Genomic DNA, 27,745 nt, shown 5'->3' with positions numbered 1-27,745 from the left:
AAAGAAAGGGCTGACGGAGCAGGGTGAAGACACCTCTGTCTCTCGGAGTGAACCTCTTGACTGCCGCCAGTGCATCGCTACTCTTTAGCACAGAGGTTGCGGGGTTAAGTTAGCCTGCAGACTGTGCACTCTGGAAGATGGGATATTCATTTCCATGTTGTGGTGTGGGTCATGTGGTGCAGTGATCACATTAATAATGTAAGAGTGAGTCGGAGAAGCAGCTAAGCCAGAGACCATCGGGTCAGCCAAGTCTGGTCAGGGGAAGCAACTACTCTGGCCGGGCAGAGGTTTGCCTTTTCATCATATTAAAACATCAGTATGTGTCAAATATAGATTTCTTCTCCCTCATGAGATCTTCAGTGAGAATAACAGCGTGTCAACATTCTGTCCATAGCTAGAATCAGTGTTTCTGCCGGTTTCAACAAGTTAATTTCCAGACTTTTTAAGACCCCTCTGAAACCCTGCTGAATTGTCAGGTCACGTTTGTTGGCTGATTGTTGGCGGAACAGATCTAAATTAGGCTGGAAAAACAGGGTCAGAACGCATTATGGTGGGATGGGGTGGAGGTGCTGCTCTCCATGTTTGCATTTGTTGCCTGATGGAATTTGGAGGGGAAAGTGAAATGATGTGCTGTATCCTCCTCTAGATTCTCCTCCAAACAATTCACTTCTTAACCTTTTACTCTCTCCATCTCCAAGACAATAACACCGTGGAGACACACAAATAAACAAACACGTCTTTGAACAAAGCAGAGATCTCTTTTCTTCTGACTGCAGTCTCCTTCCCTGAGTTTTCTCTTCACTTTTCTCTCCAAAAGTTTTCTCAAGATGTTATGTTTTGCTTCTTTGTGCTCAGAGGGCTGAATGGGGTTTCAGACCAGATGGGTTTTTGTGTAGTTTAGTGTGATGAGTAGTTGAGTGGGACTTGTGACAAATGGAAACCATGGCAGACTACACTGATGCAGCAGATCCTTATTGCCAACTTACACAGCCCAACCCATTTCTACCATCCTATAGAACAGGTGCCAATCTGTTCTCTATTCCTCTGTTTTCACAACTGTCATGCTCTAATGTCACTTTCTTCAATTTTAAAACTAAACATAGTATGCTGGAATTTTATGTTTAATCCAATATTGTTTGCTGTTTCATCTAATTTACTTGCAAACGTATGAGTTAACATCTTAACTGCTTTCTAATTTTATTTATTTGCTCATTTACCTCCTAGATATAAAGATATATTATATATATCATATTTAGATATATTTGAGCAAACCATGATTTCCATGGTTTAAAATTAGCTGTGCTGCTCCACAATCCTTCCAACAAAACTCACAGAAGTAGCCCCTGAGGTACAAGAATCCCAGGTTGGGAGTCATTGCTGTAAAACATCTGTTCCAAGAGACGCTCAAAGATACACGACTGTTCAACTATGCACCCAAAGCACATATTGTAAGAAGGCTTAAACCACAACAGATGCACATCTGACACTTCAACATTTCTCCCCTGAGTCATCATCTATGCCTTTCTAACCTTTAAGGTCTGCAGGCCCAACACAAGATAGTGCAAATAAAGAAAGGGACTAATGCTTTGGCAGGATGAGGAAGGTAAAGAGCCGACAACTTAGTCAACTGTCTGTAAACATTCAGTTGAAGTTTTCCACACAAATTACCGCCTGAAGAGCCGGTGCACTCTCTCCTTGCTGCATCAATCACCCCTCAAGCTGTCGCTTTCACCCACAGCCACAATCTGTTTTCAAATGGGCAGCCAGCTTTGGCTGTTAGAGGAAAGGGGCTAGGTGGCGACAGACGGACAGACAGACAGTAACCGGGAGAGGGGGCGACACAGATTAACAGAAAAAAAAAAACAGAGAAACAGTAAAGGTGGGCAACAACTTCAGAAAAAGAAAGTAAGAAACCAGTCAGCAGCACTTGCTAAATGGATGCCATCTGGCCCTACTGGGGAGGCCATTTGTGTAAAGAGAGGAAAGGGTGCAGGCGTTCTGGCAGGCGGGCCAGCAATGAACACAGCCAGAGACAGACAGACAGAGGGATGGGTCCTGCAGCTGCACAAATCTTTTTGTCTGTATCTGTATTTCACACAACAGGAATGGCAATTGTGTGGTCTGCGAGCAGCCAGCATGTCAAGTGAGGTAGACTGAGATGGGGTATATATTGTTTACCTGGCAGCAGGGATGAGAGGGGGAGGCTGGAGAATCTACCTGCAGGAGGGAGAAAACAACATGGTGTGAGACAGAGTCAGCAAAGACTTACATTATTGTTAATGTAAAGTAAAAAGAGAGCACGTGTGTGTGGTGTAAATGAATGTATTGCACAGGTTTAATTGAGAGCAACACTTAATATAACTGGTAATGGTGAAAAACAGGAGAGGAGGGATTTGCTAAATAAATAAACTGCTTCACATTCTAGTCAAAGGAACTGCCTTGAGGTTTTAAGTGATCCAGTCCTGCAGACAAAACACAAAATGAAAAGTTTATCAGTGAAGAATTGTGAGGCTGACTTTCATATTTCAGCCTTTGCTTTCCCCTCAGAACAAATTGGTTGTGTTGCCCTGCAGGAATTGTGGGACTGGGGCCGAACAGCCTGCAGTGATGGGAAGGATTAGGCCCCGTGCCGATGGCCTCATTTGATTGGCTCTCTCAGTGCAACGGCCTGTCTATCACCACAAGTAACAAACCAAAAAAAAAACAGTATTCATAATGAAGAGAAAGATCGAAGACAGTGGGAAACCATCCAGCTAAAATTACTTTAATATTTGCATTTTTCTAGCGGCCAGACATGTTTCTAGTCCATGAAGGCTCATTTCACACTACACTGGCGAGATTATTGTGTCGCCCATTTCATAATCCTAACAGGATTTTTTCAGATGCAAGGATTTGCTACATTTGATATGAAATGTTGGCAGCCTGCGCTCGAGGGCTGAAAGAGAACTGTGAGCGACTGAATGAGACATATGAGTAAGCAACGCGACTTTGAATGAATATGCAAAATGTTAAATTAGATATAGCAGTAATTGAAAGAAGATCTAGCATCTTTATACTGCATCATCTCTGCTTGAATTTGTGGTTTGTAGTGTTTTAGGCGATGGATAAGAAAGATGTTTCTTGTGATGACGCAGAGCAACATTAAGATGTCTCTTCCGTACCAGTTTTCTCCTGCAACTACAGAGTTTCTTCTTCAGGAAGAAAACAAATCTGTCTCAGACAAATGGTGAATAAATATATCTAGTTGTCAATGTGAAAAGACATGTGGGTTTTCGTCTGTTATCTGTGCTTTGTGATTTCTTTACAGATTTACAACATGTCTCATCGTGTCAGTCTCTGTTAGTACTGATGTAACTCAAGATGTGACATTTAATCACATTTATGTAAAGGCTCAGAGTGATCCTGTTTACTGCAGTTTGAGTGTGCATGAGAGACTTAACCAATATGAAACAACAACCTCTGTCATATATTTTATATGACTAGAATGGCACTCAGTAGAGCGTATACTGTACCTCCGCCAAGGCCCAACAGTCCCCTTAAGGAACCACATTTAAATTCACTTGATCCAGATTCTTTTTTTTGGATCTACACCAAATTGCACACATTCATAAATATCAGTCCCCTTAACAAAAATGTTACACGCTTCTCTCACACTATTTTAAAGAGAGTGAAAAAGAATTCTGGATCAGCGTCCTGATCCACATCTGCACCAAAATTGAATAGGTTCTTTCTTTGGTTACGCGCCACCCCTCCACAGCATTTCATGGAAATCAGTTGAGTAGTTTTTGAATATTCCTGCTAACAAACAAAGACGAAAAAGAAAAAAAAACACAGATGACAAGCTCAAACAGACAACATGCTGAGATTTAACATGTCTGGATCAAACTGGTGGATCTGGCTGGCTGACTAACATTACAGAATCACACCTCAAGCATGCAGATACACACTCTAAGGCTATCAGAGTTGACCATAGCTGTTCTATAAAGTTTACTATCTCTCCTGCCATATAGCTTCATCCCACAAAATTCAATCCAACTCAGTTCACTAAGAATAGTTTTTTTAATATGATACAATCAAAAAACAGAGCAACAAATGGAGCAGTGCATCAATGGAGTGTGCATTGCAGTCTCCTCACAAGGGAAAACAATATTAGATTGAATTCACAAAGAGCCAGAGCTGATGCCCGGTGGATATAAGTTCTCCCAGTCTGATTAATAACTGCAGTAGTCCTCACCTGTTGTTTGGCATCTCAGGGCAACTCTCCAATAACATACAGTCACTAATGAATGTCCACAATTTCCAATTAGTGCTGCACAACTCCCAAGTTCCCGCAGCTGATTCCATCTCTGATTGAAAAATTATTATTTATAATTCAGGCTTTTCACTTTTATCGGAAAGATTAACAATTAGTGCAACAGTAACATTTGTGAAAATTCCTCAAGCATCAACAGGGTAAGTAGCCAAATAATTCCCAGTGACAAGTGGAAGTGTTTTGCTAATTTGCCAGTGGAATAGACTCTTTAATTCCTGTTAAACTAACAATTAAGAATCTACATTTGAGACGCAGCATCCGAAAGGCTAAGCCCACAACTCCGGCACTTGGGAATTGCCTGAACTCATTAAGTCTGGATAATGTAGGATGAGCATGAATAATGTTGCATTCATTTAGCCTGAATGCATACATCGTATTTTTTTCTAACTCAATGTGCTGTCGAAAAGTTAGCTGTTTATTAAATCGGCTACACACAGTAGGTTTTTCCACATTTTTCTACAGTAATCTCCACTAATGCATTCAATCATGTTCACAAATGCTTACTTCAGCAAGCAAGGCAATTATATCTCAACATCAAACTTAAGATGACACTAATTAATTACAGATTAAGTCTAGCGTTTTTAAGCATATGTCTTTGAGCCTAGGCGAGATTTGAGAGGCTTTTCATATGAAAGGATTTATTGGTTACGAGAATAATATTTTTCTGGGCTTGTAATTTGACCCAGACAGACCTGCACAATAAATTAAGTTCTTCGGCGTCAGCATCATCTTTTATTAGCCAAGAATGACAGTAATTGTTCCAACAAGGAGAGACAACATCCACAGAACAATTTAAATAAGACGCAGGAGTAAACTGAGCAAATGCATTGTCTGGCAGCAGCAACTGCAAGTGTATGCTGTTTAACACAGAAAATGTTGGACAGCTTTCAGCTTTTACTATTTCTATTAAAGATGGCTAAGATGTCCTTCATCTTTGCTCTCAGGCTAAACTAATTTGTCCTCTTTTGCTGCAAATTTCCTTCTGAGTCCTTCGAGTTTCCAGAAAAACTGCAGCAGCTACGGGCTGTTTTTTCTCTTCACATGCAATGCAATCCCTCAAAAACAGTTATGGATTTTTTAAATGGGTTTCACGTATTTAATCATCAAAGTACTGCGTATAAAAGAACATTTGACCATTTGTTTTTTGCTGGGTTTCATCTTAGACTCCTCTCTATTGAATGTGACAATCTGCCTGCTCTACTATAATGCCCTCCACTCTGATCAAACCAAGAAACAGCCATTTGGCAATGAGAAAACCCAACTTCAGGGGTTAAACTATAGGACCAGAAGAACAGGGTATCGAGACATATCAGGTTGTCGTTGAATAGTCTTTTTCCTTCGGATGAAACTGAGTGAAATGACCCAGAATTATCTGAAAACCATGATAAGAGCTGGTCGAATTATCTAAATTCTATGGAAAGAAGCTTCAATGCTTCCTTTCTTATCTCCTTTATTGTAAAAAAAGAAAGGGAGAAAATGCTGTCCCACAATTCTTTAAGACAGCATCATTTAAAGAGCTGTAGTTTCAGCAGAGCAGAATGATGTTAATCAACTGTTTTCTTGTCACACAATCTGAAACTTATGGAAATTTGAGTATGATTGGTTGAACTTCAAATGCATAAATGTAGATTTAATCTATTTCTACTCTGTCCAGTTAGCAGTAATCTTACAGAACAAGAACAATGAATCTTTTTTTCACAAAATAATTTATACAGAAATATGGTCTCACTAAATCCTCCCATAGTGTGATACACTTACAGTCTGTACGTTTCTGTAACTTCTGTAACTGATCTTAGTCTCTTAATTGTGAACCAATTTTTCCAAAGAAATTAAATATTACGTAACCTGATTGCATTTACAGTAGCTCTCTTAATCCCGGTTTATCCGGTTTGATCTTAAATGGCAACAACTCCTTCCTGGCAATAGACATTTAGATAGAATACTGCACATATGTACCAACTGGTTTTATTTTCCTTATTGCCCCTTATAACTTTGTATGAATTATTATGTTATTCACTAAGATGCACATTTTTTGGGTAAACACTCTACAGTTACATCCAGTAAAACCATTAAGCCTATTAATAAGCCAAAAGGTTTTTCATTCTAATATTTTCTAATAAGACTTACTGTAATACATATTGCAATTCAGTTCAACATTACCAAAAAACTGATTCTGTGACTGACCGGTTGAGTAATTCAACCTGTAGTTTATACCTAATATCTGATCTGGCCCTGAACAATGCAGCATTATGAAACGCAGTGACCCTTCAAGCTAATAATAAATCTGTCAGAATGCAGGCCTGGGAGAATAGTAGGCAAAAGGTTGTTCTTCCCAGACCCTGAGGCCTGGTGAGCTGCAGCAGAGCAGGTATCTGCTGCCCTGACCCCCAGCGCCTCAGGAAACGTTGGCATATGGCCACAGTGGCTGCAGGGTGATCGGAGAGCATCTGGCTGCTCCTCCTACTCTCGTAGTGGCCACATCACTATTCTCATCCACCCACTATCTCTCCGTCCACCCAAGCTTCGATGAGCTACCGAGAGCGGTAGCTATAGCAACGGGCAGGTCTGCCGATGCCCTTGGGGATCATTTCTTGACAGAATTCCTTGGTGTCCTCGCTCAGTAAAAGGCCAGGCTCTCTGCTGAATGGCTGTTTATCTTTGCAGACATGTAAGCTTCAGTGTCCCCCGGCTACCTTCATCACTCTCCCTTCTGTTCAGTTCGTTCTCAACACTGACATTGAATGCCAAAACTCTCTCTCTAAATTGAGCAAGGAATCTAAAGCTGTGTCCAAAGCAATAGGACAAAAACAAAGAGAGGAGGATGTGTTCCTCTGTTTCTGATTCAGTAACACTTGTGTATTCTTCTAACGATGGTTCCACAATTTTGGCTTGTTATTTGATCTTGTATGTACAAAAAAGAATCAGGGACTCTCAAACTACATCAAGGGCTCTGTGAATGGTAAAGTTGAATACTGTTCTTACATGGCCCGTACCTATCGGACCAGCACACAACACAGATGCTTCATTTCGGCTCTGTACTGAAATAGTTGCTCTGATTCCAGGCAACATAAACATCACCACACAAATCTAGTTAATATTACACTTAACTCTGGTGGCAACACACTCTCAATATGGCTCTGACAGCACGTAACATTAGCCTGCAGTTAATAACCTCAAACTCGAGTCGACACGACACCAAAATGCCGCAAGCTAAATGGTCGAAAGTGTGGTCGTATTTCATGAGGAAGGATTCCGACACCGGGACGTGCAGAAAATGTCTGAAAACAATGCCAGGTAAAAGGGAGGAAGGATAGATTGGAAAGCAGAGGGATACTCCGTGTTTTGGACAATTGATGAGGAGTTTGGGGCTTGGAGTGTTTTGCTGTATTAAGCACTAAAACTATTATTTAGTGTTAAATAATTGTAGTTGGGTTAGGTTTTATTTATTATTTGATTTTGTTATGTTATGATTTGTACTTATTAATATTTGTATATGTAAGTAACTTTCAACTTCCAATGTGCCTTAGCAATAAAAAAAAAACAGTCCTTATCATTGACTTTTAAGAAAAATAATCGCTTCAGTATGGATTTAGCAACCGTATTGCACAAAACGATATCTGACCCAACTGAATAACAGACAAAGGTAAAAGTGCAGGCTCTTTATAGCAAAAATATTCTATCTTCACTGAGGTCACAAATCTCAAATCACACACACACACACACACACACACACACACACACACACACACACACACACACACACACACACACACACACACACACACACACACACACACACACACACACACACACCTGATGAATGAGCGGTGGCTGGCAACTCCTTGAAGATCAAACTGAATGGGTGTCCTTCCAGCAACTGCAATGGAGGACAGATGGCGGAAAGACATTAGAGAGACAGACTGGCGGAGAATAACTGTGGAGAGAAGTGCACCTTCAAAATCCACTGGGGGAGAATCAAAGGAGAAAATAATCACTCTTAATAAAAAAAAAAAAAAACATTTAATCCTGTTCAGAGGCAGAAGCAGCAGCTGGGGCTTCATTTGTCAGGACTGTGCATCTTTGATTCAGACATATGATCCTTTGTAAGTCAGCTAAATATGGAATGTTGACATTTTTATTCAAATCTTGTCTTTTTAAATGATTAGCGTAATTGAGATTCAAAGCACACACAATGCAATGGATTTGTAGCCATGGATTGCACTCGATATGAAGCCTATCTAGGATACATCAACCCTCATCTGATACCATGACACAAGGTAGAGATCAGTAATGCATCGCTGGAATTGTAAATGAGCCGTGGTGCTCCATAAGCCACTCTCATCAGAAATAACAAGTGACAAGAATATGAATCTGAAATATTGACTTATCACACTCCTGTTACTGACAGTGTGTGGCACTCAGAAAGGTGTGTGCACTCTTCAGTGTATCGCCGCATTATAATCCAATCCAGCGGGTCTGTCTCTTTCTGTTTCATCCCATCCACGCCATTAACATCACAATCAGTGTCTCGTCTTCAGCCAGCAATCATCCCAGTCTGAGATCGCAGATATGAGTACAAATATCTGGCTCTCTTTCCCTCAAACAATCATTTGCATCCATTTTTTTTTTTGAGTCATTTTTCTGCTACACAGAAACCCACGTGCCACATATACACTCACACTTTCAGTAATCTTGCTGTCACTGCCTCCCACACAGGCATCTGTAAAAGAGCATGTGTGGTTCACAGCAGTAGCTTGGTCCACACTGGCAGAGACTGGCAGATTCAGAGATCTTACTGTGTTAAATACTCTGTGTGTATTGGGTTGATAGCTGCTACATATTTTAATGAAATGCCTACATTTTTGCTTCCATCTTGAGCATTTTTTCCTTGCAAAGCATATGAGACAGCTACGACTTGTTGACAGGGGAGGATGTCTGAGATTGTAACGCTGAACATTACATTTTTCAGCTTCACATTTATCCTTTCAGTTTTCTGTGAGGCTGCATTCCAAGGTGTTTCTTAGAGACGCTGTGTGTAAAGTGATTTAGATCCTTTTGACTGTTAAGCAAACAGCTTCGCTTATTTCTCTCTGTGTGCAGGTGAATGAGTGCAAAACAGAGTGAGGCCTTTGCAGTGCAACCCTGTCCCATGCTGCTCCCTCCTCTCAGGGGATGGCCAAGGTCCAGGATGGACATACGAATGCATGCGAAAGGTGCGCATTGCGACACGTGACATGACACATCACGCAATGTCGGATATTCTAAACGTTTGTGGGTGTTTTACATTTGTGTCTGTGTGCACTCTGCAGCTCTGTGATGTTAGAGGAGAGCCAAGATGGTATGGACAGTGGTACCCTAAGTCCGGCCTCAGCTCGACAGGTCACCATCCAGCGCCACCCAACTCAAGGCTTCGGCTTCATTGCAGGCAGCCAGAGGCCTGTCATTGTACGCTCCGTCTCTGCTGGTTAGTGTGTGTGCGTGTGTGTGAGTGTATGTGTAACCCTAACCCTTCCCCATGGGAAGAAATGTAAGTCCCCATAACCTAAATCATTAAATTTCATGGAAACATGTTTTAAGGTTAGCTTAGTTTAAAGTCAAGGTAGGGGTAAGGCAAGTAGACGCTATGCTTAAGGTGAGAGTGAGTCTCGAGGAAATTAAAAATAATTCAATGTAATATCCTCTGAGGTTATGGAGAAACTGTGTGTGTGTGTGTGTGTGTGTGTGTGTGTGTGTGTGTGTGTGTGTGTGTGTGTGTGTGTGTGTGTGTGTGCATGCATGCGTGCGTGTGTGTGCGTGTGTGTGCGTGCGTGTGTGCGCTTGTGAGTGGAGAATACATGGAATACAAGAGTGATGGCCCATTAAGTTAATCCTGTGATGTGATGTCTCAAGTTAAACCTCTTTATCGCATGCACATGACTTGGCCTCCTGGCTGTGTCTGTCCCGTCTCATTTGCAGACGGCCCCTCCTTTGGCAAGCTTCTCCCCGGGGACCAGATCTTGGCCATTAACGAGGAGACGGTGAGCGACGCGCCCAGAGAGAGAGTCATAGACCTTGTAAGGTAACATCCTTTACTGTCCCAGGAGGGAGGGAGGGCACAGGTCAGGGGCAAGAGGGAGGGGAAAGGACGCGGGTGAGGAGGGTAGATTGTGAGAAACAAACTGTTTCTTTCTGCTGCTGATGAGTTACATGAACACAAATCTGTGGATGAGTCAGTCCCTTTCGCGGCTGAAGGACAGTGAGGAAATGGCAGATATAAACTGGAGAAGCTCTCTAAATGCCATGCCGTCCATGGCATTATCTAACCCACTTCACTCTCTTGTTGTCTCTCCATAGACGCTGCAAAGACACGATAGTTCTCACTGTGCTGCAGCCCCATCAGGTAGTATAATGGGCCACTCTCTCTTTCATGTTCCTCTCCCACAGGATTTCTCTTACTCTTCATCGGGTTTTAACACGTTTACTTTGACTGTGAATCATGCAGAAACACTGAGTATTTTGTTCCTGCAGTGCACACTCACACATTACAGACATATATAGATTATATTAGCATTTATGGCCACGTCTACACATCAGAGTAATTTCTTTTTCCAGGTAACTCCTTCAGAACTGCTCCATGCGGTCATATCAACACCTACATGAGACCTTATTAAATAAAGATTTTCTGTGCATCCATACAGAGGAAATAGAAATGTACTCTGAATTAAGCCGGATGCCAAAACCTGGATATTTTCAGAAGATGGAATGCTGATGTTTAAATCTTTTTTTATTTAATCATTTGGATATATGCAGCTATTCTGGAGGGATTTGTCTATTTGATCAAGCGGCTAAGATCTTAATTGCTCTCAGGCCAGTAAACACAACAATTTAAAAATATTTAGGTGAGCATCACGTCTAAAGCAGATTTGGAATTGTCGCATTGCAGCAGCATTAGTCGGCTCTCCAACACACTTTAGCACTGGCAGTCACTGGGGCTTTTCTCTAATTTTGACGTCTCGTCTTCCAAGCTGATTCAAGAGTTCCTCTCTCTCTCTCTTCTCATCCTCAGTCACCTAAGTCTGCCTTCATAAGCGCAGCCAAAAAGGCCCGGCTGCGAACTAACCCGCCTAAAGTGCGCTTTTCAGAGCAAGTGTCCATCAGCGACCCGGACTCAGTAAGTTCTACATGACACGTCTCCCTGTGGCTTGTGCTGTTACCCTGTCCCGCCCTCTCCTACTGTGCATGTCTTTTGTTTGATCGCAAAAGCTTCAAGTCCTCTCTCCACCCTTGCTTGAGTCTGAGCTTCTCTATGTTGTGTTTGTGTGTACAAGTGTCTGTGTGTGTCCGTGCATGCTTTCGGCCCAGCAGTTTGGCCAAGAATAAATTGCTTTCCTGACTGATTTGAATTCTCGCAGGAACAACCTGAACCTCTTTTCAAAGGCATTCCGACATTTTAAGACATAATATCACTTGGAGATGTTTTTCGGGTGATTTCGCTCTTTTATCAACATCTAGGCTACAAATATCACTTATGTGGCTTGGAATACAGTTAAGGCCTGCTGTGTGAAATATGTATGAGGTAAGGGACAAGTTAATTTATAAGGGGTAAGGGAGGGTCAGAAAAATAGAGATATGTTAGGTATTAACATTTTTTGGAAAAAGGGACGGTAGTCTTTTATGAGATAGTTGAGGAGTTATTGTACCCCATATTCATATTCTATTAAATATTTTCCTAATTAAATAAAAAGATCTGATAGTCAATCAACCAGGGAAATGGGATCATTTGATGGTTTATTTAGCAACTTTTCATTGTAATATTTGTCGAAAGAAAACAATAAAAGCCCCCTTTAGTGAAAATCAAGGTTTACATATGAACATATTCAGCGTTTCACACAGAACTAATTCAATGTATAGTGGTAAAAGTCGTGCACATGCATACGAACGAAGGTTTGAAGTGAAGTCAAACTGCAGCTGAAACTATGAGGTCTCCTGGATGGTAAAGTGCAAGCACGTGGTAGGGTGACTCTGCAAATAGCAGTGCACACACCAAGTTAGAGATCTCTTATTACACTATGAGATGTGTCAAAATGTGTTGGCTCAATATGAAACTGTGGCAGAACAAATTGGAATATGGGAGCCCACCACAGTCTAGATAATTAATGGGAAACACTGCACATTAACATGTACCCCTTGAGACATGATTTGAGCGAAGTAAGCTGAAAAAAAAAACTCATGTCAACTTGTGGGTAGGGATCGGTGGCTGCAAAAGGCTCCTCAACTGCAGGTGAGCTGTGAGGGAGGAGATACTTCTTATTCAGATCCCAGTCACGAAATAGGGAGGAAAAGGAAGGTGTGTTACATTTAAGCCATAAGGCCATGAGGTTTTTTTTGACAAACCCTTTGAATATATCATTTTGAGGAACAAAGGTTATGTATATTAGCTAATGGCATGGGACTATATGGAGCAGCATTGTATTTCACAAAATGAAATATAACATTCACCACACATCCATCCCAAAAATGGATTCAGTCCCTAACACCTGGTGGCCAATCAAGGATCTATTACTGTAAATAAAGTGAGAGAATGAAGAGGACAAGCAACAAGACAATCAATAAAGAATCAGTTGGGAAAGGGCATTTCATCATCTTATTTTCCATTTAGTATGTACTTAATGGAAGAAGATAGAGAACTGGATTGCTCATCACGGGGACCACCAGGCCGCTGATAACCTATAACACAGTTTTAAGCAACCGACTCACGCTCGCTTTTCATCGCTGCTGAGTCGACCATCCACTCTAGCCTTGCAGTACCAGCAGTCGAGATCAAGAGAACACCACAGGCTTCCTTTAGAGGCCCTAAATCAAGCCAGCGAAGGCCACCAGTTTCCATTAAATGCAATCAACAGGAGGCTGGATCTGTTCTCTTCCTCAGTTTTCCTCGCTGTTTCTATCTCACATTTGTGAATCTCATTAATGCTGATGCAGAGATGTGAGGGGGATGCTATGATTGGTAATGATCAGATATTTCAGCCACCAAACCCCAATTTATAGCATGACATTCTCCTCACAGAGATGAGGCCATGGCACTGGGCTGTGATTTGTCCCTGATAACAGTTTCCCTGCATGTGACGAATCAGCTCCTGCTCCTGCTCACTAACAAGGACAAAAGTAGCAGCTAGCAATGGGGAGAATGTTTGAGGTTTCTCTTCTCTGCTGCATGCTGACTTTTGCCGATTGGTGCATGCTGACTATTGAAGTAAGGAGAAAGATCTGTTGACTTATTACGCATGCAGGCCTTAGCCACCTTCAGTCTCCAAAGAAGAACAGCTTGTTGAGCCTTTTGAATACTTAAGTTCTTCAAAAACAGACTGCTGGGCATCTGCTGTGAGCAAAACTCTCTATTTCAGCTGAATGCAATTTTGGAGATATACTGTTGCAATACATTTACATCCCGTTACTGTCATGAGTAATTTCTTCCTACTGTTCTGACAAATCTGATCATCAGATAAAAAAAGAATAATACAGGAAAAAAGATGAAGGGCTGCAGGGCTGTTTTCTGCTCCATCTCCGCATGCATCCAAATGTCACATTGAAAAACCTCAGGTCTATCTTATTACATTAAGAGACCTTCTTATCCTCTGATCACAACTGTAGTCCTGTGAAACTATATCATGAGAACTTGGTAGTTGTTTTTGTAAACTTTTAGCAAGATAATGAAAAAGAAGGAGACCGCAACAGGGAGGAGAGAGTCACCCCTCACAACACATTCTACCAAGAATGAACTTTGAGTGCTTCGAGTAAAGACAGTAACCCTGAATCAGGCCACACCTCTTGTTCCTCTCTCAGCTCTTTGTGAGGGCTTTCATTCCCACCATCCAACTTTATTTGCATGACATACATATTGAATGAACAGAATGGAGAACTTGAATAAACCCTTCTTTGATCCTAATACAATGCATGGTGTGTTCATCCTGAGGCAGAGTTTTGCTCCTTCTCTAACGGTCCAGAGTTCAGTTAAAGTATCTTTCCATTGTTATTTTCTCTCACCTCCTTTGCCCTTCGTTCTACTGCTACTATCTCCATAGCAGAGTACAAACCCACGACTGATTGTGTTTGTATTTAGCAATTTAATTCTTGATTACCCTTTAGGCATATTCTCACATATACCATCAATTTCTTTCCATTTAACTGAAGGTGTTTTCTCCCTAAATCTTTTTCAGACAATGCTCAAGGACGACTCCTTGCTACTCATACCAAATGTGTTGAAGGTGTTCCTGGAGAATGGACAGATTAAGTCCTTTACGTTTGACAGCCGTACCACTGTTAGGGTACGTATTCACCACAGGTGGCCAGTAGAATATAGCATTGTTATTCCCCCCCAAAGGAATAACAATGCCACCTCCTATCTGCAGTACGAGCAAATAGTCTCACAACGTCATCTTAAAAATTGATAATATGTCTATTTGTGTTTACAGTTTATTCCCTGCCCCTAGCAGCAAAAAACAAAGGTTATTGGAACTCAAATTAAAGATTTCAATGTATAATAGAAATATCTCTAACTGGCTTAAAGAGGCAGAGTATAGATATGACATAATATTACCAAATTGTTATCATTGACTTTTCCATCGAATAGTGTTCATTATTCATTGATGTTTAATATGTAATAATAGAATATGCCTAATGGAGTGATTATACATTTTTATAATCTAAACTCCCTTGTGTCCTTTTCAAAAATTAAACAGCTCTAATTTTGAGGAGAACATCAACCCCTCGGTTTTTTATTTTATTTAAGATCTTATGTGATTGCAGTAATAAAAAAAGACAGTTGAAATGAGTCAGACAGAGGTCATCTCTATCCCTCCATCAGCCTCTAAGACGAGTCTGACATCTCAGAGCAGAGTCATTAAACAGATTCTAAATCTCTCCTCTACTAATGGTGAGAGAGAGTGAGGGGGGAAAGAGAAACAGAGCAGCTCTTTAAAGGAGAGATGGAGGAACCTCTCCACTATTAGCCTAATTAATTGGATTTTCAGCATAATAAGAAGGCTCAGGTCAATAAAACAATAACACAATTGGCATAATAGGATGCCCGGTAGTATGCCCATTAGACAGGCTGTCAACTAAAGAAGCTTTCCTGCAGTATTTTAGACTACAATATACAGCATTCTGTGGATGCTTCAGATGATTGTGGTTTCCCCGGGCGTCTTTTAATGCAAACCACACAGGTCAATAGTGTTAAAACTGCACATCCCTGTTTATTAAATTTAAGCGTTTGTAGAGAGAAAATTATTAGTGTACATAATTTTCAGGTCTGAATGAGCCTCCATACTGAGATTTCAAGCCAAACTACAGCAGCATATCACTACAACAGAATATTTTTTAATGTCAATGCCTCTGATATATTAACAGTGCATATAAATTATGACATTTTAACCTTGGGGATAGCCCTCAATAACAGAAAAACTGTGAATTACCCCTGTGATAGTGTTCTCTGAATTTTAGAAAAAGGATATGTGAAAACCTAAACACGATTCATAGATAATGATCTGCACAAGAGCAAAAGTTCACACAAATGTTATTTTCTTAAAATGGATGCACTCGCTGTGCAGAATGGAGAACATCTATAGAAGCTCTCCATTGCACATAATACCAAACATGATATCATCGTCAAAAGCCTATACAAGGATTTCAGTTTGACAAATCACTCTCTATAAACATGGAGGGAATTCAGGCTAAAAATATTCTCCATACATTAAATGTATATTTTACCTGTAGTAGAATGTATTCTTGCTGTGGAAATATTTTTCAGTATCTAATCTGAGGATCTCTCTCCTTCCAGGATGTGATCTCCTCACTGCAGGACCGCCTCTCACTACGCTACATAGAGCACTTTGCCTTAGTACTTGAGGCAGGTGGTCTGGAGCAGGATCAGAGGTTGCAACTGCTACAGGAGAACCAGCCTTTGACACATGTAAGAAACCCCCAAAAACTGGGAAATTGGTTTAAAATGTGTCTAAAAACTGTTAATGATAGCTATGGGTTTAGCAGTATGAAAGCAATAAAAGCAACCCCAATTAATTGGTGGTTGGTTAGAATGCATTTCTGAGCTTTGGTGTGTATTTCTAAGTGTCTTTATGTTTCGTTTCTGACATATTCTGAATAGCATAATCACTTGAGGTTGTTGCCATTATTGGTCGGTTGATGGTTCAACATTTTTCTTTCACCTTGACTAAAACAAGACATGCTGTGACCGACTGCAGTGTTTGGAAAATAGGGTGCATCCAGAAGTCAACCCTGTTTACTTGTGGAAAGTGGTCTAAAAAATTTGGACCAAAGTGTGCTTGTGACTAATTTCAAAGATGTTGTCGTTAACTAGCTGATACCGGTGTATTCCTCCAGGTGGTGCATCGAACCTATTTCCAAGGGATGAAGTGTCTGTTCCGCATGTGCTTCTTCCCCAAGGACCCTGCGGACCTGTTGAGAAGGGACCCTGCTGCATTTGAGTACCTCTACATACAGGTAATCAATGGATTAAAAGGGGTTTTATAAGGATGTCCTCCAGTCTCGTGACACTGTTGGAGAGCTGTCCCCTCGAGCAGCAGGAGAGCCAATGATTTCAAGTTCCTATGGGTGGCTAGTTTCATTCTAGATTATATCGTGGATTGGATTTGTTGGGTAATTTTAGAGTTACAAAAAATGACATGCCAGATGTCATGTGCAACTATCCAAAAGCATCTGGTCTTTAACAGTGTTGTTCATAATCAGCTGTGTACAAAGCATTTCATCATGTCCTCACAGAATCGCAATGACGTTATCAAGGAGCGTTTTGGTATGGACTGGAAATCTGACATCACGTTACGTTTGGCTGCACTCCATATCTACATCACTGTGTCCTCTGCAAGGCCCAATCAGAAGATCTCTCTCAAGCATGTTGAGTAAGTCCAAAAAACTGAATTAGCTTTGAAATTAATTTATGAGGAATTGAAGACAAAATTGATGTATTGCATTTTTTTTCCCTCATTAAGAATTCTGAAGAGCAAATCACTGCATCCCACGGTGAAGTTTGTTCAGTCAGTAATATCTAGATGATTGATAATTAATCCTAATAATTTTTAAAACACAAGTTGTTCATGGATCATTTTCCTGATGTCATTATGAGACAAAGAAATCTAATGCTTTGTGAAATAACATCTCTCCCGCAATTTGCTCATTTATTGTACATAACCTCAACCTAGCAAGCCATTAGCTTCTGCCATCACAACTTCAGAAGCATAACAGATCCACTGTGCTGTAATAGACTTAGGGTGGCCATGTCGAGGCAGAAGTCATACAGGGTGACAGCTAGGGACACCATTGTTTCCAGTGAGATGAAAAAAAAACTCCTCTGTGTCTTCAGTCGCGAAGTCTTCCCTGCAAGCAACTCTGATGTTTTTCTTCTTTTCTTTTCATGTACTCCCTCTGACTTTCCTCTTTCATTCTGTCACAGAAAAGAGTGGGGACTGGAGCCTTTTCTACCCCTTACTCTGCTTCCAACAGTCAAGGAGAAGAATGTGTGCAAGACCCTGTCTCAGTTGCTGAAGACCTACCAGCATCCACCACCATCAGGCAACAAGGTTTCTTCAAATAAAACATTTTAACATTAACTGACAATTCTTGTGGATGATTTTACTGCATTTGGTGCACTTGATTACTTTTAACATTTAAATCTCTAAATTTGTCTTCTTGTTTGGAGGAAATATGAATTATAAGGTAACAAATAGTAAGTCTGCTAGATAACCAGTCCTTTATCCTAAGACAAGCTCTCTCTGAAGATGTAACTGTTGCATAAGACTGTACTCCCAACATATGTGGCTCAACAGTGCCCTCTGGAGGATGACATAGTGAGTGCTGAAAGAGGATTCCTCATTCAAAGATGATAGTTTCTTGTTTATCATTCTGTTGACAGGTCCCTCCTCTCCAAGGAAAGCTGCAATACATGCGTGTACTAAATGACCTCCCACCTTTTGGAGGAATATTGTTCCACACTGCCGGACTGGTAAAACATTTTTGAATCTTTTTACAGTCCAGAGTGTCTCTAGTACCTAATTCCTTTGATATCTTTGAAGCTTTGCATGTAGTTGCAAATAGAGCTTTTTAAATGCACTCATTTCACAAGGAGTTGTCTAAACAGTGGATTTTTAAAAGGTGCAGTGTGTTGTTCCAGTTAAGAAAGTAAAAGCATAGCATTGTAAACCTCCTATGTCTTTTAACAGGATGAGAAACAGTCAGCCACAACCCTACTTGTGGGCCCACGACATGGCATTAGTCATGTTATTGACCTGAAAAACAACCTCACAACAGTTCTGACTGAGTTCAGTAGGGTTGCCAAGATCCAACTCTACCGAGAGAGCCAAGGAGTGGCACGTGTGGAGGTGACAATCCACGAAGCCAAGGTATTAAAGCAGAGCAGATGCATTTTATAATAACATCTATAAATAACGATAAAACCATTTCATAGCAAGGAAAATGTCCATTTAGTATGGCAACTCTTTAGAGCTACAGTTTCCATTTTAACTCTACAAATGACAAAATTGAGTACAAAGCTGTTTTATATATTCTATTTCATCAGGTCTTTGGAAAACGAGCAGGTGATGCTCATTTCCTGTCTCCTAATTCCCCTCCCTATCACTCCCTGCAGCCGCTGGTCCTACTCATGGAGTGGCCTGATGCCAGCAACTTCGCATGCCTCATCTCTGGCTACTACAAGTTGTTTGTAGACCCTAAACGGACCATCTACTTCCGGACACCTGGTCAGTCTCAGCTGACCAAGGCAGGTATGTTGGAAGTCTCTTTGACTTGTATTGGTTAATTTTGAATGCTGATTGCTCTGATTAGGCAATAAATATTAAATGCAAATAATTTACAGAAAATAACATTGTGAAAATGGTTGACATATTTCTATTTCAGAATCCCATTAGACATGGCATGTTAGACAATATTTGGAAATCCTCATTATATTTTCATGGATATTGATCTGCTTCTTCATTGACTGAAACCATTGCCTATAGTAACCAGGCTTTCCTTGATCTACCATCCCATGGCGCCCTCTGCTGTCTCTCATCTCCATCTTGACTCATTGGAATGGGATACTTCATCTCTCTTTTCCTCAACATTTTATTATGGATTGTGAGAATGAATTGAATTTTTAGATTTAATCATAGACATTTTACTTTTCAAACATGAACAGATCCTCTACCATCTGCTGTCTCAACCTGTAGTCTACTTAAAAGAAGGATCATCATACCATCACATTCCACCAGAATCTAACTTTCAAATCTCAAACAAACTTCAACTTTCAACATCCATCTCTGAAATACCAAGTAACCCCCATGTGACCACCAGCTGTCGCCTCTGCTTTCCTATCTGGATCTTCTCTATACCGCCTAGTTCTTGATACCTCAAACTCTTCACTGCTCTGACAATTCTATCCTCAGATTACAGAAGCTCCCACCATGCCCACCCACGTTCCGGGGCAACCAGCTTGCCAAGTGGAAGTCGGCGAGGGGACGAGAGGGAAAGCTCGCACAGAGAGTCAGGGTCTTCAAGGGCCGTAGTTCCAGCAGAGCCTCAGCACCTAGGGCTGTGTCATGTCCACCTTCGAGAGCAACAACAATTTCAGGAGATCCAACCACACACTGAACTTGACATCAATGAGAACTTTATTTCTCAGGAGCCCCCAGGTCGGCCTCGCACCAAGTCAGACCCCACCCAGCAGAGTACAGAGGAAATAACTGGGGTTTTAGAGAGCCCAGCAGTGGAGAATGCAGGATTTAGAATCCGAGCCCAAACAATGGGTCAATCCCAGAAAACATCACGATACTTCTGTGACTCCTGCAAAGCCAGGCTTAAGGCAGAGGGTCTGTCAGGAGCAGTGAACAGTAGTGGGAGCTCTGGAAAACACTGCTCCAGTGCTTGTGCCTCCCGAGATGGAGGTGCTGTTGATCTCATGGCCCTTCCGCCACCAGGTAATGAAGAAGAGGACGAGGAGGAGGAGGTACATACTGGAGGAGAGAAGTTGCAACCACCACCACCTGCTATTGCTGCCCCACCACCTGGATTCAGGGACAACAGTTCAGATGAGGATGACCAAAAGAGAGCGAGGAAGGCTCGTATCAGTGCCAGCCCTGCAGTCACCTCTGGGAAGCTGGCCCAAGCCAAGGAAGATGTGCCTGTGACTCTTATCGATAATGTGGCCACGAGAACAGTCCGAGATCATGCCCAGGAGCTTGATGATGCTCTGGTGTCAACCTTACAAGCGCTAGAGGCTTTGGCAGCTTCTGAGGACTTCCCCCATCACCCTCAGCAGCCAACACAGACTGCAGGTCAACAACCTCAGTCATGCAACTGCCCACATCTCAGTCAAAGAACTACATGTAGCACTAATATATAAAAGAAATGCTGCTTTTTTTTATCAATTAATATTACAAAGTACATTTACAGTATATAATCTCTATATTTACTTCAGCAAATATCTTTGTGAAATGGCTAAATAATCATGTAATCTCTTAATTTTAAAGCAATACATGTATAATATTATGAGGTAGAGGCTTTAAGATTGCCTTACTGAAAAAAATCGGAATGACTCAAACTAGAATATAAAAGTCATTCTTAAACTCTTTAGACACAACATTGTGTCTAAAGAGTTAAAACTCTTTTAAAATAAATATTATGAGACTGACAACAAGGCCAGCTAATTTTTTGATTCCATAAACATAGGAGTAGGATGATTGATGGTCTGTATACACCAGTTAAGCACACCCATCCGCATGAAAAAATACAGTTCATTCCAATTGGGTGAGGCAAGCCCACTGATACATATAGCTCAATCTCAATACAGGATTTAAATCCAATCCTGGATGACTGTTCCAAAAATGATTTTTGTTGTTTGAAATTAAGATGATTCCACTCAACTGCAAATGTCCGGTTAAAAAACTACAGTAACACACTTATATAAAATGTTATAATTCTGTGTTATCTATATTCATTATTTCTTGATTATCCTAACAATATGTTGTGTTGTCTTCTTCCTCAGGGTTGATTGTTTTAGCTGCCATTACACCTGAATCATCATTGGACTCAGGCCATGAGACAAACTCCTCAGAATTGACAGATGTTTCTGAGATGGTATCAGCTATGAAGCAGAACCAAAACCAGGCCTACCTGCTGGCTCACCATATCAACAAGGAACGTATTCTCTGCCGTCGTGATTTTCCTCTGGCTATCCCTGGATGCACTGCAAAAACTATTGGTACGGGGGCATTCTCTGTGGGTCAGATTCGTGCTGGCTGTCCAACCAAGCAAGTAATCCTCAGCAAGACTGTTCCCTTTAAAGTCAGTCCCAGTCAAGACTCAGCAATACTCAGTGTTGTGAGAGAGCAAGGGGGGAATCAAGATATTATTCAGACTGAACAGAAAGCAGAAATGAAGGCAAACTCTGACTCCACCAAAGCAAACACCCCTGATCCCCCTTCTAAGTCACCCGATGAACTTAAAGTGTCTGATGCTTCACTTACAGCTCAAGTTAGTAAGAACCAGATGCTATCAAATTTATCTGGGGAGACACTGTGCCAAAATCTTTCTGAGGGTATAAAGAGGAAGAAAACAACACCTCTTAATACAGAAGCTAGCAACAAAGCCTTACCAATCCTCTTGCCTGTGGACAGAACTGCCTCTGCCAAGATTTCCCCCACAAAAATGTGCCAAGATGCCGAAACTGCCTCTAGTGAGACCATAAAGCCTTCAAGCTCTACAGAACTTCTACCAGTTGATGACCTTTTCTGCACATGCCCAGTGCAACATGATCCAGGGCCACAACTAAGACTGAAAGACCCACAGGTTCAGAAGGTAGTAGTGTTTCAATCGTCCTCCCAAACAGATGATGAACGTCTTCGGGCAAAAGGCCTCCAGCTGGCTAACACTAAAGAAAATGCAGTTAGAGTAGGAGCTGATCCCAGTTTGGCAAAACCCAGCCCTCAAATACAAACCAAGTACTCCCCTCGTCTGCCTGTTAAAGCAGTGAGAGAAGAAGCAGCTGAAAGCCAGACTGAGTGTTCCCAGGGCAAATCCCACCAGGCGACACAGAAATGTCCTATCATATCCTTTCCTATTTTAGATGATCCAACAACACCTAGCCCATCTGTAGAAATGGCATCCACTCTCCCAGCCAGAGACTCAAAGAAGCAAGGCAGTGGTAAGGGTAAGTCCCAACGCAGTGCCCCTTTCTTAAGTTTTAGAAACCTTCTTTCAGCTACATTCCCAGCAAGAATGCGAAGAGAAACAGATGAGCGAAGGGCTCAACTGCAGAAAGTCCGCCAGTATGAGTTAGAGTTTTTAGAGGAGCTGCTGAAACCCAAGTCATCCCAAGGAGAGTTTTTGCCCCAGGGATCCTCACCTGTGCCCTCAGGCACTCCTTGTGCCTGCCAGCTTCGCACCAGCCCTGTCCTAAAGGCACCGGGTATCTCCAGGGAGCAGAGACGCAGCTGTGACTGTAAGCGAATGTGTAGGGGCATGCGACTACCTGACACACCAGTGGGCTCAACAACAGAGACACAAAACAGAGGCAGAGAGAGAATTATCTCGAAGACCCCTCCGGCAGTTTCCAAAGCTCCTCACACCCAAGGTGCTACTAGGAGACCTCAGACCTTAGAGATTAAGACGACAAGAATACGCTCTACCAGCCTTGAGTCAAGAGAGCCAAGAGTAGAGCAGGGATCCTGCTTGCCCACCTGTACTTCTCAGGCAGATTGCATTGGAGCTCCACAATATAAGAAGCTCCAGAGGCGCTACAGCATTGGAGAACTGGATAATAGCACCAATGCACCTGTGTATGCTGAGGTGAAGCCCAAAGCTAAGAGTCTAGAGAAGGAGATGGAGAGAGTGAGGGCCACAGGGCTGAGGCTCCCCACTCCAGTAGAGCCAGTCCACACTCAGTCTCACCAGGCAGACGGGAAGGGAAAAAAGGGTGTTTATTTTATTCAGGGAGAAGAGCTACTGTGTGAAAGTAAAGAGGGGACTAGTGAGGTGCTGCTGACCCTGCCCAGTGAAGACAGTGATGACAAGGATAAATGCTGCTCATTTTGTTTTTGCTACAGGAAGTGTGAGGCTGCAGATGAAAGTAGTGAGAAGGATGAGGTCTCATACTCCATACCCCTTCAGGTCCTTCCAGGCATGGAGCTAGACTCATGTACCTTCCCTGTAGTAAGTAAAACACTGCAGGTTCTTAATGCAGAGGACTGCAGTGGGGAAGAGGAGGAGGACGAAGAGGAGGAGCCACAAACACAGGAGATTGACCTAAGAGCCTGTGGTACACTAGAGGGGAGCCTGGCACGGGTACAGGCTCTACAGGGAAAAACATTCAGCTTACCCGATGGTTTTCTAAATGCACAGTTGGATGCTAATGAGCTGCTAGCTATCCTGCGTCAGTGTGCTAATAGCCCACAAGCTGAGGGCGAGGCCCGTCTTCAGCCCTCACGAATTGCAGAGTACAAACAAGAGCTGGCTGTGCGCTTCAAAGAATTCAGAGCATCTTGTCGACGTGTGGCAAGTGTTGAAAAAAGCCCAACACGTATGCTTGCTGTTGTCTCAGCTAGCTTTCAAGTATTGTGTGAACTAACTCAAACCTTCATTAAATTGGTCAGGGGGGTTCGTTCAGAAGCCCAAAGGCTGCAGCTATTGAGAAAAGTTGAGGAAGTAGCTATCAACTACACTTTGCTTCTGCGTGCAGCAGAAGAATCAATGGGACATTCAAGCAGCTTGCCAACAAAGACAGTGAGCCCTCAAGTTTCCTCGAACACCAATAACATGAGCTCCCTTACTCGACCCATTAAAACTCTACCTGCCCAGTAAAAATAAATCTGGCTGGGATGTAATCACAACAGTCCGGTTTGGTGGCTGGCTACTCTATCCAAATTCATTATTTATTCATTGTTTACATTTTTTACAAGACGTGCAATGAATCATCCTCAGTAAAAATTACAATGCAGCTGTTCCATCCCATGTTTACAGGCCCTGAGGTAGCCTTGTGGATCTTGTTTTGAAATATAAGGATACACCTAACTAATGCACAATGGAATAAGAACCCTATGACTGACTGGGTGACACAGGGCTAATCACCTCATACTAATATTCACAAAACACATAAGTCATCAAAGTATAATATTTTATATGTAATGTATATTTGAGTTGTGTCTACTTAGCAAATAATAAAGTTTTGTGAAGAAAAAAAGGTTAAGAATATATTTGAAATGTACTGATTTAAGAGAACTATTACAAATCATCAGAAATAAATGTATGCACTGGACAAAAATATATCAGAGATCTCGTCAAGTAGCGACTTCTGTAAAATGCGTAGTCTGAAGCGTTGGTTGGTTAGATGGTGATGTGTTCGTTTGTTGAAATATCTAACTGTTGTAATACAAAATGGAGATCTCTGTTGGCTATGTTAACAGTGTCTGGCATACTGATACAAGAGTCCAAATGAAAGGGACAGTCTTGGAAAATAACCACTGAAAGACAAGTCGGTCATACAGTATTAAACTATACTGACTGACAGAAGCCCATTCTCTCACTTTAACAGTGCAGGTATGAAACACACCTGTTCAGGGCAGACAATGTAGCAGAGACCCAAGTCACAGTCTTATCCACTGTACAGTAATGAGTCTTGTTACCTCACTCAGCTGTAGAGAAGGAATACCCACACTGTACACTGATAATGCACAGAGTGTATTTTACACCTTCAGTGACCACTAGCTCACATGCATCCCACATGTTGTGAATCATAGTTTTAAACATAGCCATTCACTTGCAAGTGAGTAAGCGTATCGCTATAGGATGTTGCACAACCTCTGAAATTAGCTCTGAAGTTGAAATTTATGTATTTTAATGTTGGATTCAGCATTGTTTTATTCACTCTGCTGCTGAAAAACTCACTTGAGTCCGCAACACCAGTTTTACATAATTCATCTCCTCAAGGTTAAAGCTTATACGTTTCAAAAGACCCTTGTTTTTATTCAGGTTTTCAGATACAATATAAACAAATTTGCTTTCTATGTGCTGTAATACATTGTGCAATCTAGCAACTATATAAGAAACACACAAAAGTAGTTTTCTATGTATTTTAATAAAACTAACACATCTGTTTCTTGTCTGAAATCTCCTTTGTGTCTCATCCTCTTGTTATTCCTGGATATTAATCACAGAGGCTTTATAGTTGTGCTGGCCTAACATGTATAATGGACATACTGTTAAGAGAAAGTGCTGTGAAACCAATTTAATAGTGGCAACAGGGCTACAATATACTAAAGACAATAAATACACTATTTATTTTTCTTGAAAATAAAATGTATTTATTGGTCAGTCCTTTGGGATTTTTGTCAAACTTTTTTTGTAATATTGTTTTGTAAACATCCACCCTGACACATGGCATTTAACTGAATCATCCGTGAATCAAGGGATTTCACTGTTTGGAAACTAATATGAAAATTAATTGTATGATATTAAATGCCATACAGTATACATAGTCATTTAAATCAAACTTACAAATGTTTCATATTGAATCATTATAAAACAATAATGGTATTAATTTAATTGTACCTAATTTTTTTTTCATGTTATCTTTTAGTACTGCTGCAATTTTCAGCCAGTTCCACGTTTTGTAATTAATGATAAATATCTCTTAAATCTTATCTGTAATTCTTTTTTCCACTCACAGCTGAACAGTAAAAACAAATAAAGCCCACTTATAATAGTTTTCATTTTATACTGACAATTTAATCTTCAATATGAAAAGGTAATAAGGATATCAGCTTTGTTGCACTCTCCTTGGTTTCAGTGCCCATCCTTGGTGTTGTAAAGCACTCTCTTTTAACAGTTTTTCCTTTGCAATTGATGTGGCACTTTCCATAACCATACGCAGTGTTTTCTCTTTCACTGTACTGCATGTCTTTCCCGCTACTTTCTGGGCCATATACTTTGACCATCGAAGGTTTGTTCAGAAAATGTTCCTATTTTAAAGTGGAAAACCAGACAAGAATGAAAGGCTGTGGTGGCAACATGTCAATGTTTTGCAAATGATATTCAATATGGAAAATGTATTATTCTACACTGTTATGTAAATAATAAGATACTAAATATTTGAGAGACTAAGACATACTTTTAAAGAATTACTTGTAACATTAAGATTTATCCAACCTCTGTATTTTGTAAAAAGGACAAGATTAAACATGTCTGTAAGGTAATTATTTATAGTAGTAATGTAACATAGACACTAATAGCAAATCATATATTTTAAAGAGTATATTATGAGTATAAAGCATGGGACATGTTTATTTTTATAAGCCAAAATGTCAGACAGTGTTCTTTCATCAACACTTGAACATTTTAACATTACGGTAAAAATTATCTGTGGTTGTCATTGTTCAGTTGCTTTGCAAAACTGTGTGGATTTGTCTGTGTTTCATTCACATGATAAGTCCGCCATGGCTTAATCCATTGTTTCTTTATGTGCCCCTGTTCATTCCTGTTTTTATTTACTGTCAATGATCTTGTCGTCACTGTGGTCTTATGTCTGTGTACAAAGTTAACTCATGTTTTAAGAGCAATAAAGTATATTATATAAACTCTTTCAGAGAATTTGGAAATGACATTGCATGCAGAGAACCGGTGGTAGTAACAGGATGTCAGTTCGAATTACTTCAAACAAATGTCATGTGGATCTGCAGCAGGATCTTACTGTTACCTTTGGCAAAAACTGACTTTGACTCAACAGTGAAAAACCTTTGGTTTTTTGGGGGTATTTACAGTAAAGAGAAGTTTATTTAAAATGGGATTTTCTGAGTTGTTTGTGTGAGTGCTATTTGAAAATAGGATTGTGTCTAAGCCCAGTACCAGCCAGAGTTCCTCTTTGCCTAAACCAAACAGAAGATAATCCAGTGAAAATATAACCGTCTGTGGATGTAGATCTAGAATAAAACACACACAATTTAACCCACCTCAACATGCGGTAATATGCCACGGCAACTGTTATTAGTTTATGCATGGTGACGATGTCAGATGTGAATTAAAAGGGAATTCAGAATCATTTAGCTGCTGGTTTCAGAGTCCTGGTATTACGCATGTTGGCTCACTGCCATGGCTCACTGTGACAGGTGAATAAAACTCAGCGATTGTTGATGTCTTTAGCAAACACCTGTTTCCTACTATGTCCGCATGTGAAACGTCTTCACAGAAAAGATGCGATGGAGTTAAATTAGCAGTGCTGTCCCTGTATGTTTCATTCTTACCTCTGGAAGACACTGCCCTTTATTATAGCTAGTCCATAAGCTCACCATGCCATGACTCTGGGGTCCTGAAGGTAAAACCAGGCACACGTCTCTGCTAAACGGAGAAAGTTAGATTTAGCTAACAAGGGGAAAGTTTCCC

The 27,745-nt window shown here is 41.0% G+C and overlaps 1 protein-coding gene and 1 long non-coding RNA gene across 6 annotated transcripts in view; one reads left to right on the top strand and one right to left on the bottom strand.

The window, feature by feature from the left end:
* frmpd3 (FERM and PDZ domain containing 3) overlaps positions 1-24,543 on the top strand; it is an 80,084-nt gene extending 55,541 nt beyond the window's left edge. For 2 of the 5 annotated variants that reach the window (XM_034597490.1, XM_034597489.1), the window contains 15 exons: positions 9,413-9,525; positions 9,622-9,776; positions 10,268-10,370; positions 10,646-10,691; positions 11,358-11,462; positions 14,509-14,616; positions 16,128-16,259; positions 16,688-16,807; positions 17,087-17,223; positions 17,775-17,901; positions 18,234-18,323; positions 18,541-18,720; positions 18,897-19,101; positions 19,762-20,649; positions 21,360-24,543. In XM_034597490.1, the coding sequence (XP_034453381.1) occupies positions 9,485-9,525; positions 9,622-9,776; positions 10,268-10,370; positions 10,646-10,691; positions 11,358-11,462; positions 14,509-14,616; positions 16,128-16,259; positions 16,688-16,807; positions 17,087-17,223; positions 17,775-17,901; positions 18,234-18,323; positions 18,541-18,720; positions 18,897-19,101; positions 19,762-20,649; positions 21,360-24,172 (5,250 nt within the window). In that variant the 5' untranslated portion in view covers positions 9,413-9,484 and the 3' untranslated portion in view covers positions 24,173-24,543. Of the gene's footprint in view, positions 1-9,412; positions 9,526-9,621; positions 9,777-10,267; positions 10,371-10,645; positions 10,692-11,357; positions 11,463-14,508; positions 14,617-16,127; positions 16,260-16,687; positions 16,808-17,086; positions 17,224-17,774; positions 17,902-18,233; positions 18,324-18,540; positions 18,721-18,896; positions 19,102-19,761; positions 20,650-21,359 lie in introns of those variants that run through there. The other 3 variants (XM_034597491.1, XM_034597494.1, XM_034597492.1) reach the window with 3 other exon arrangements.
* Positions 34-27,700, bottom strand: LOC117768990. The gene is made up of 4 exons (XR_004615131.1): positions 27,607-27,700; positions 8,126-8,189; positions 2,179-2,213; positions 34-82 (listed from the first exon to the last, which is right to left on the bottom strand). It is a non-coding gene; the product is annotated as an uncharacterized LOC117768990 (long non-coding RNA).
* Between the last annotated feature and the right edge of the window lie 45 nt (positions 27,701-27,745).

Source organism: Hippoglossus hippoglossus, chromosome 10 (genome assembly GCF_009819705.1).
Source record: "Hippoglossus hippoglossus isolate fHipHip1 chromosome 10, fHipHip1.pri, whole genome shotgun sequence".
Classification (NCBI taxonomy): Eukaryota; Metazoa; Chordata; class Actinopteri; order Pleuronectiformes; family Pleuronectidae; genus Hippoglossus; species Hippoglossus hippoglossus.
This window is presented reverse-complemented; position numbering and strand designations above follow the sequence as displayed.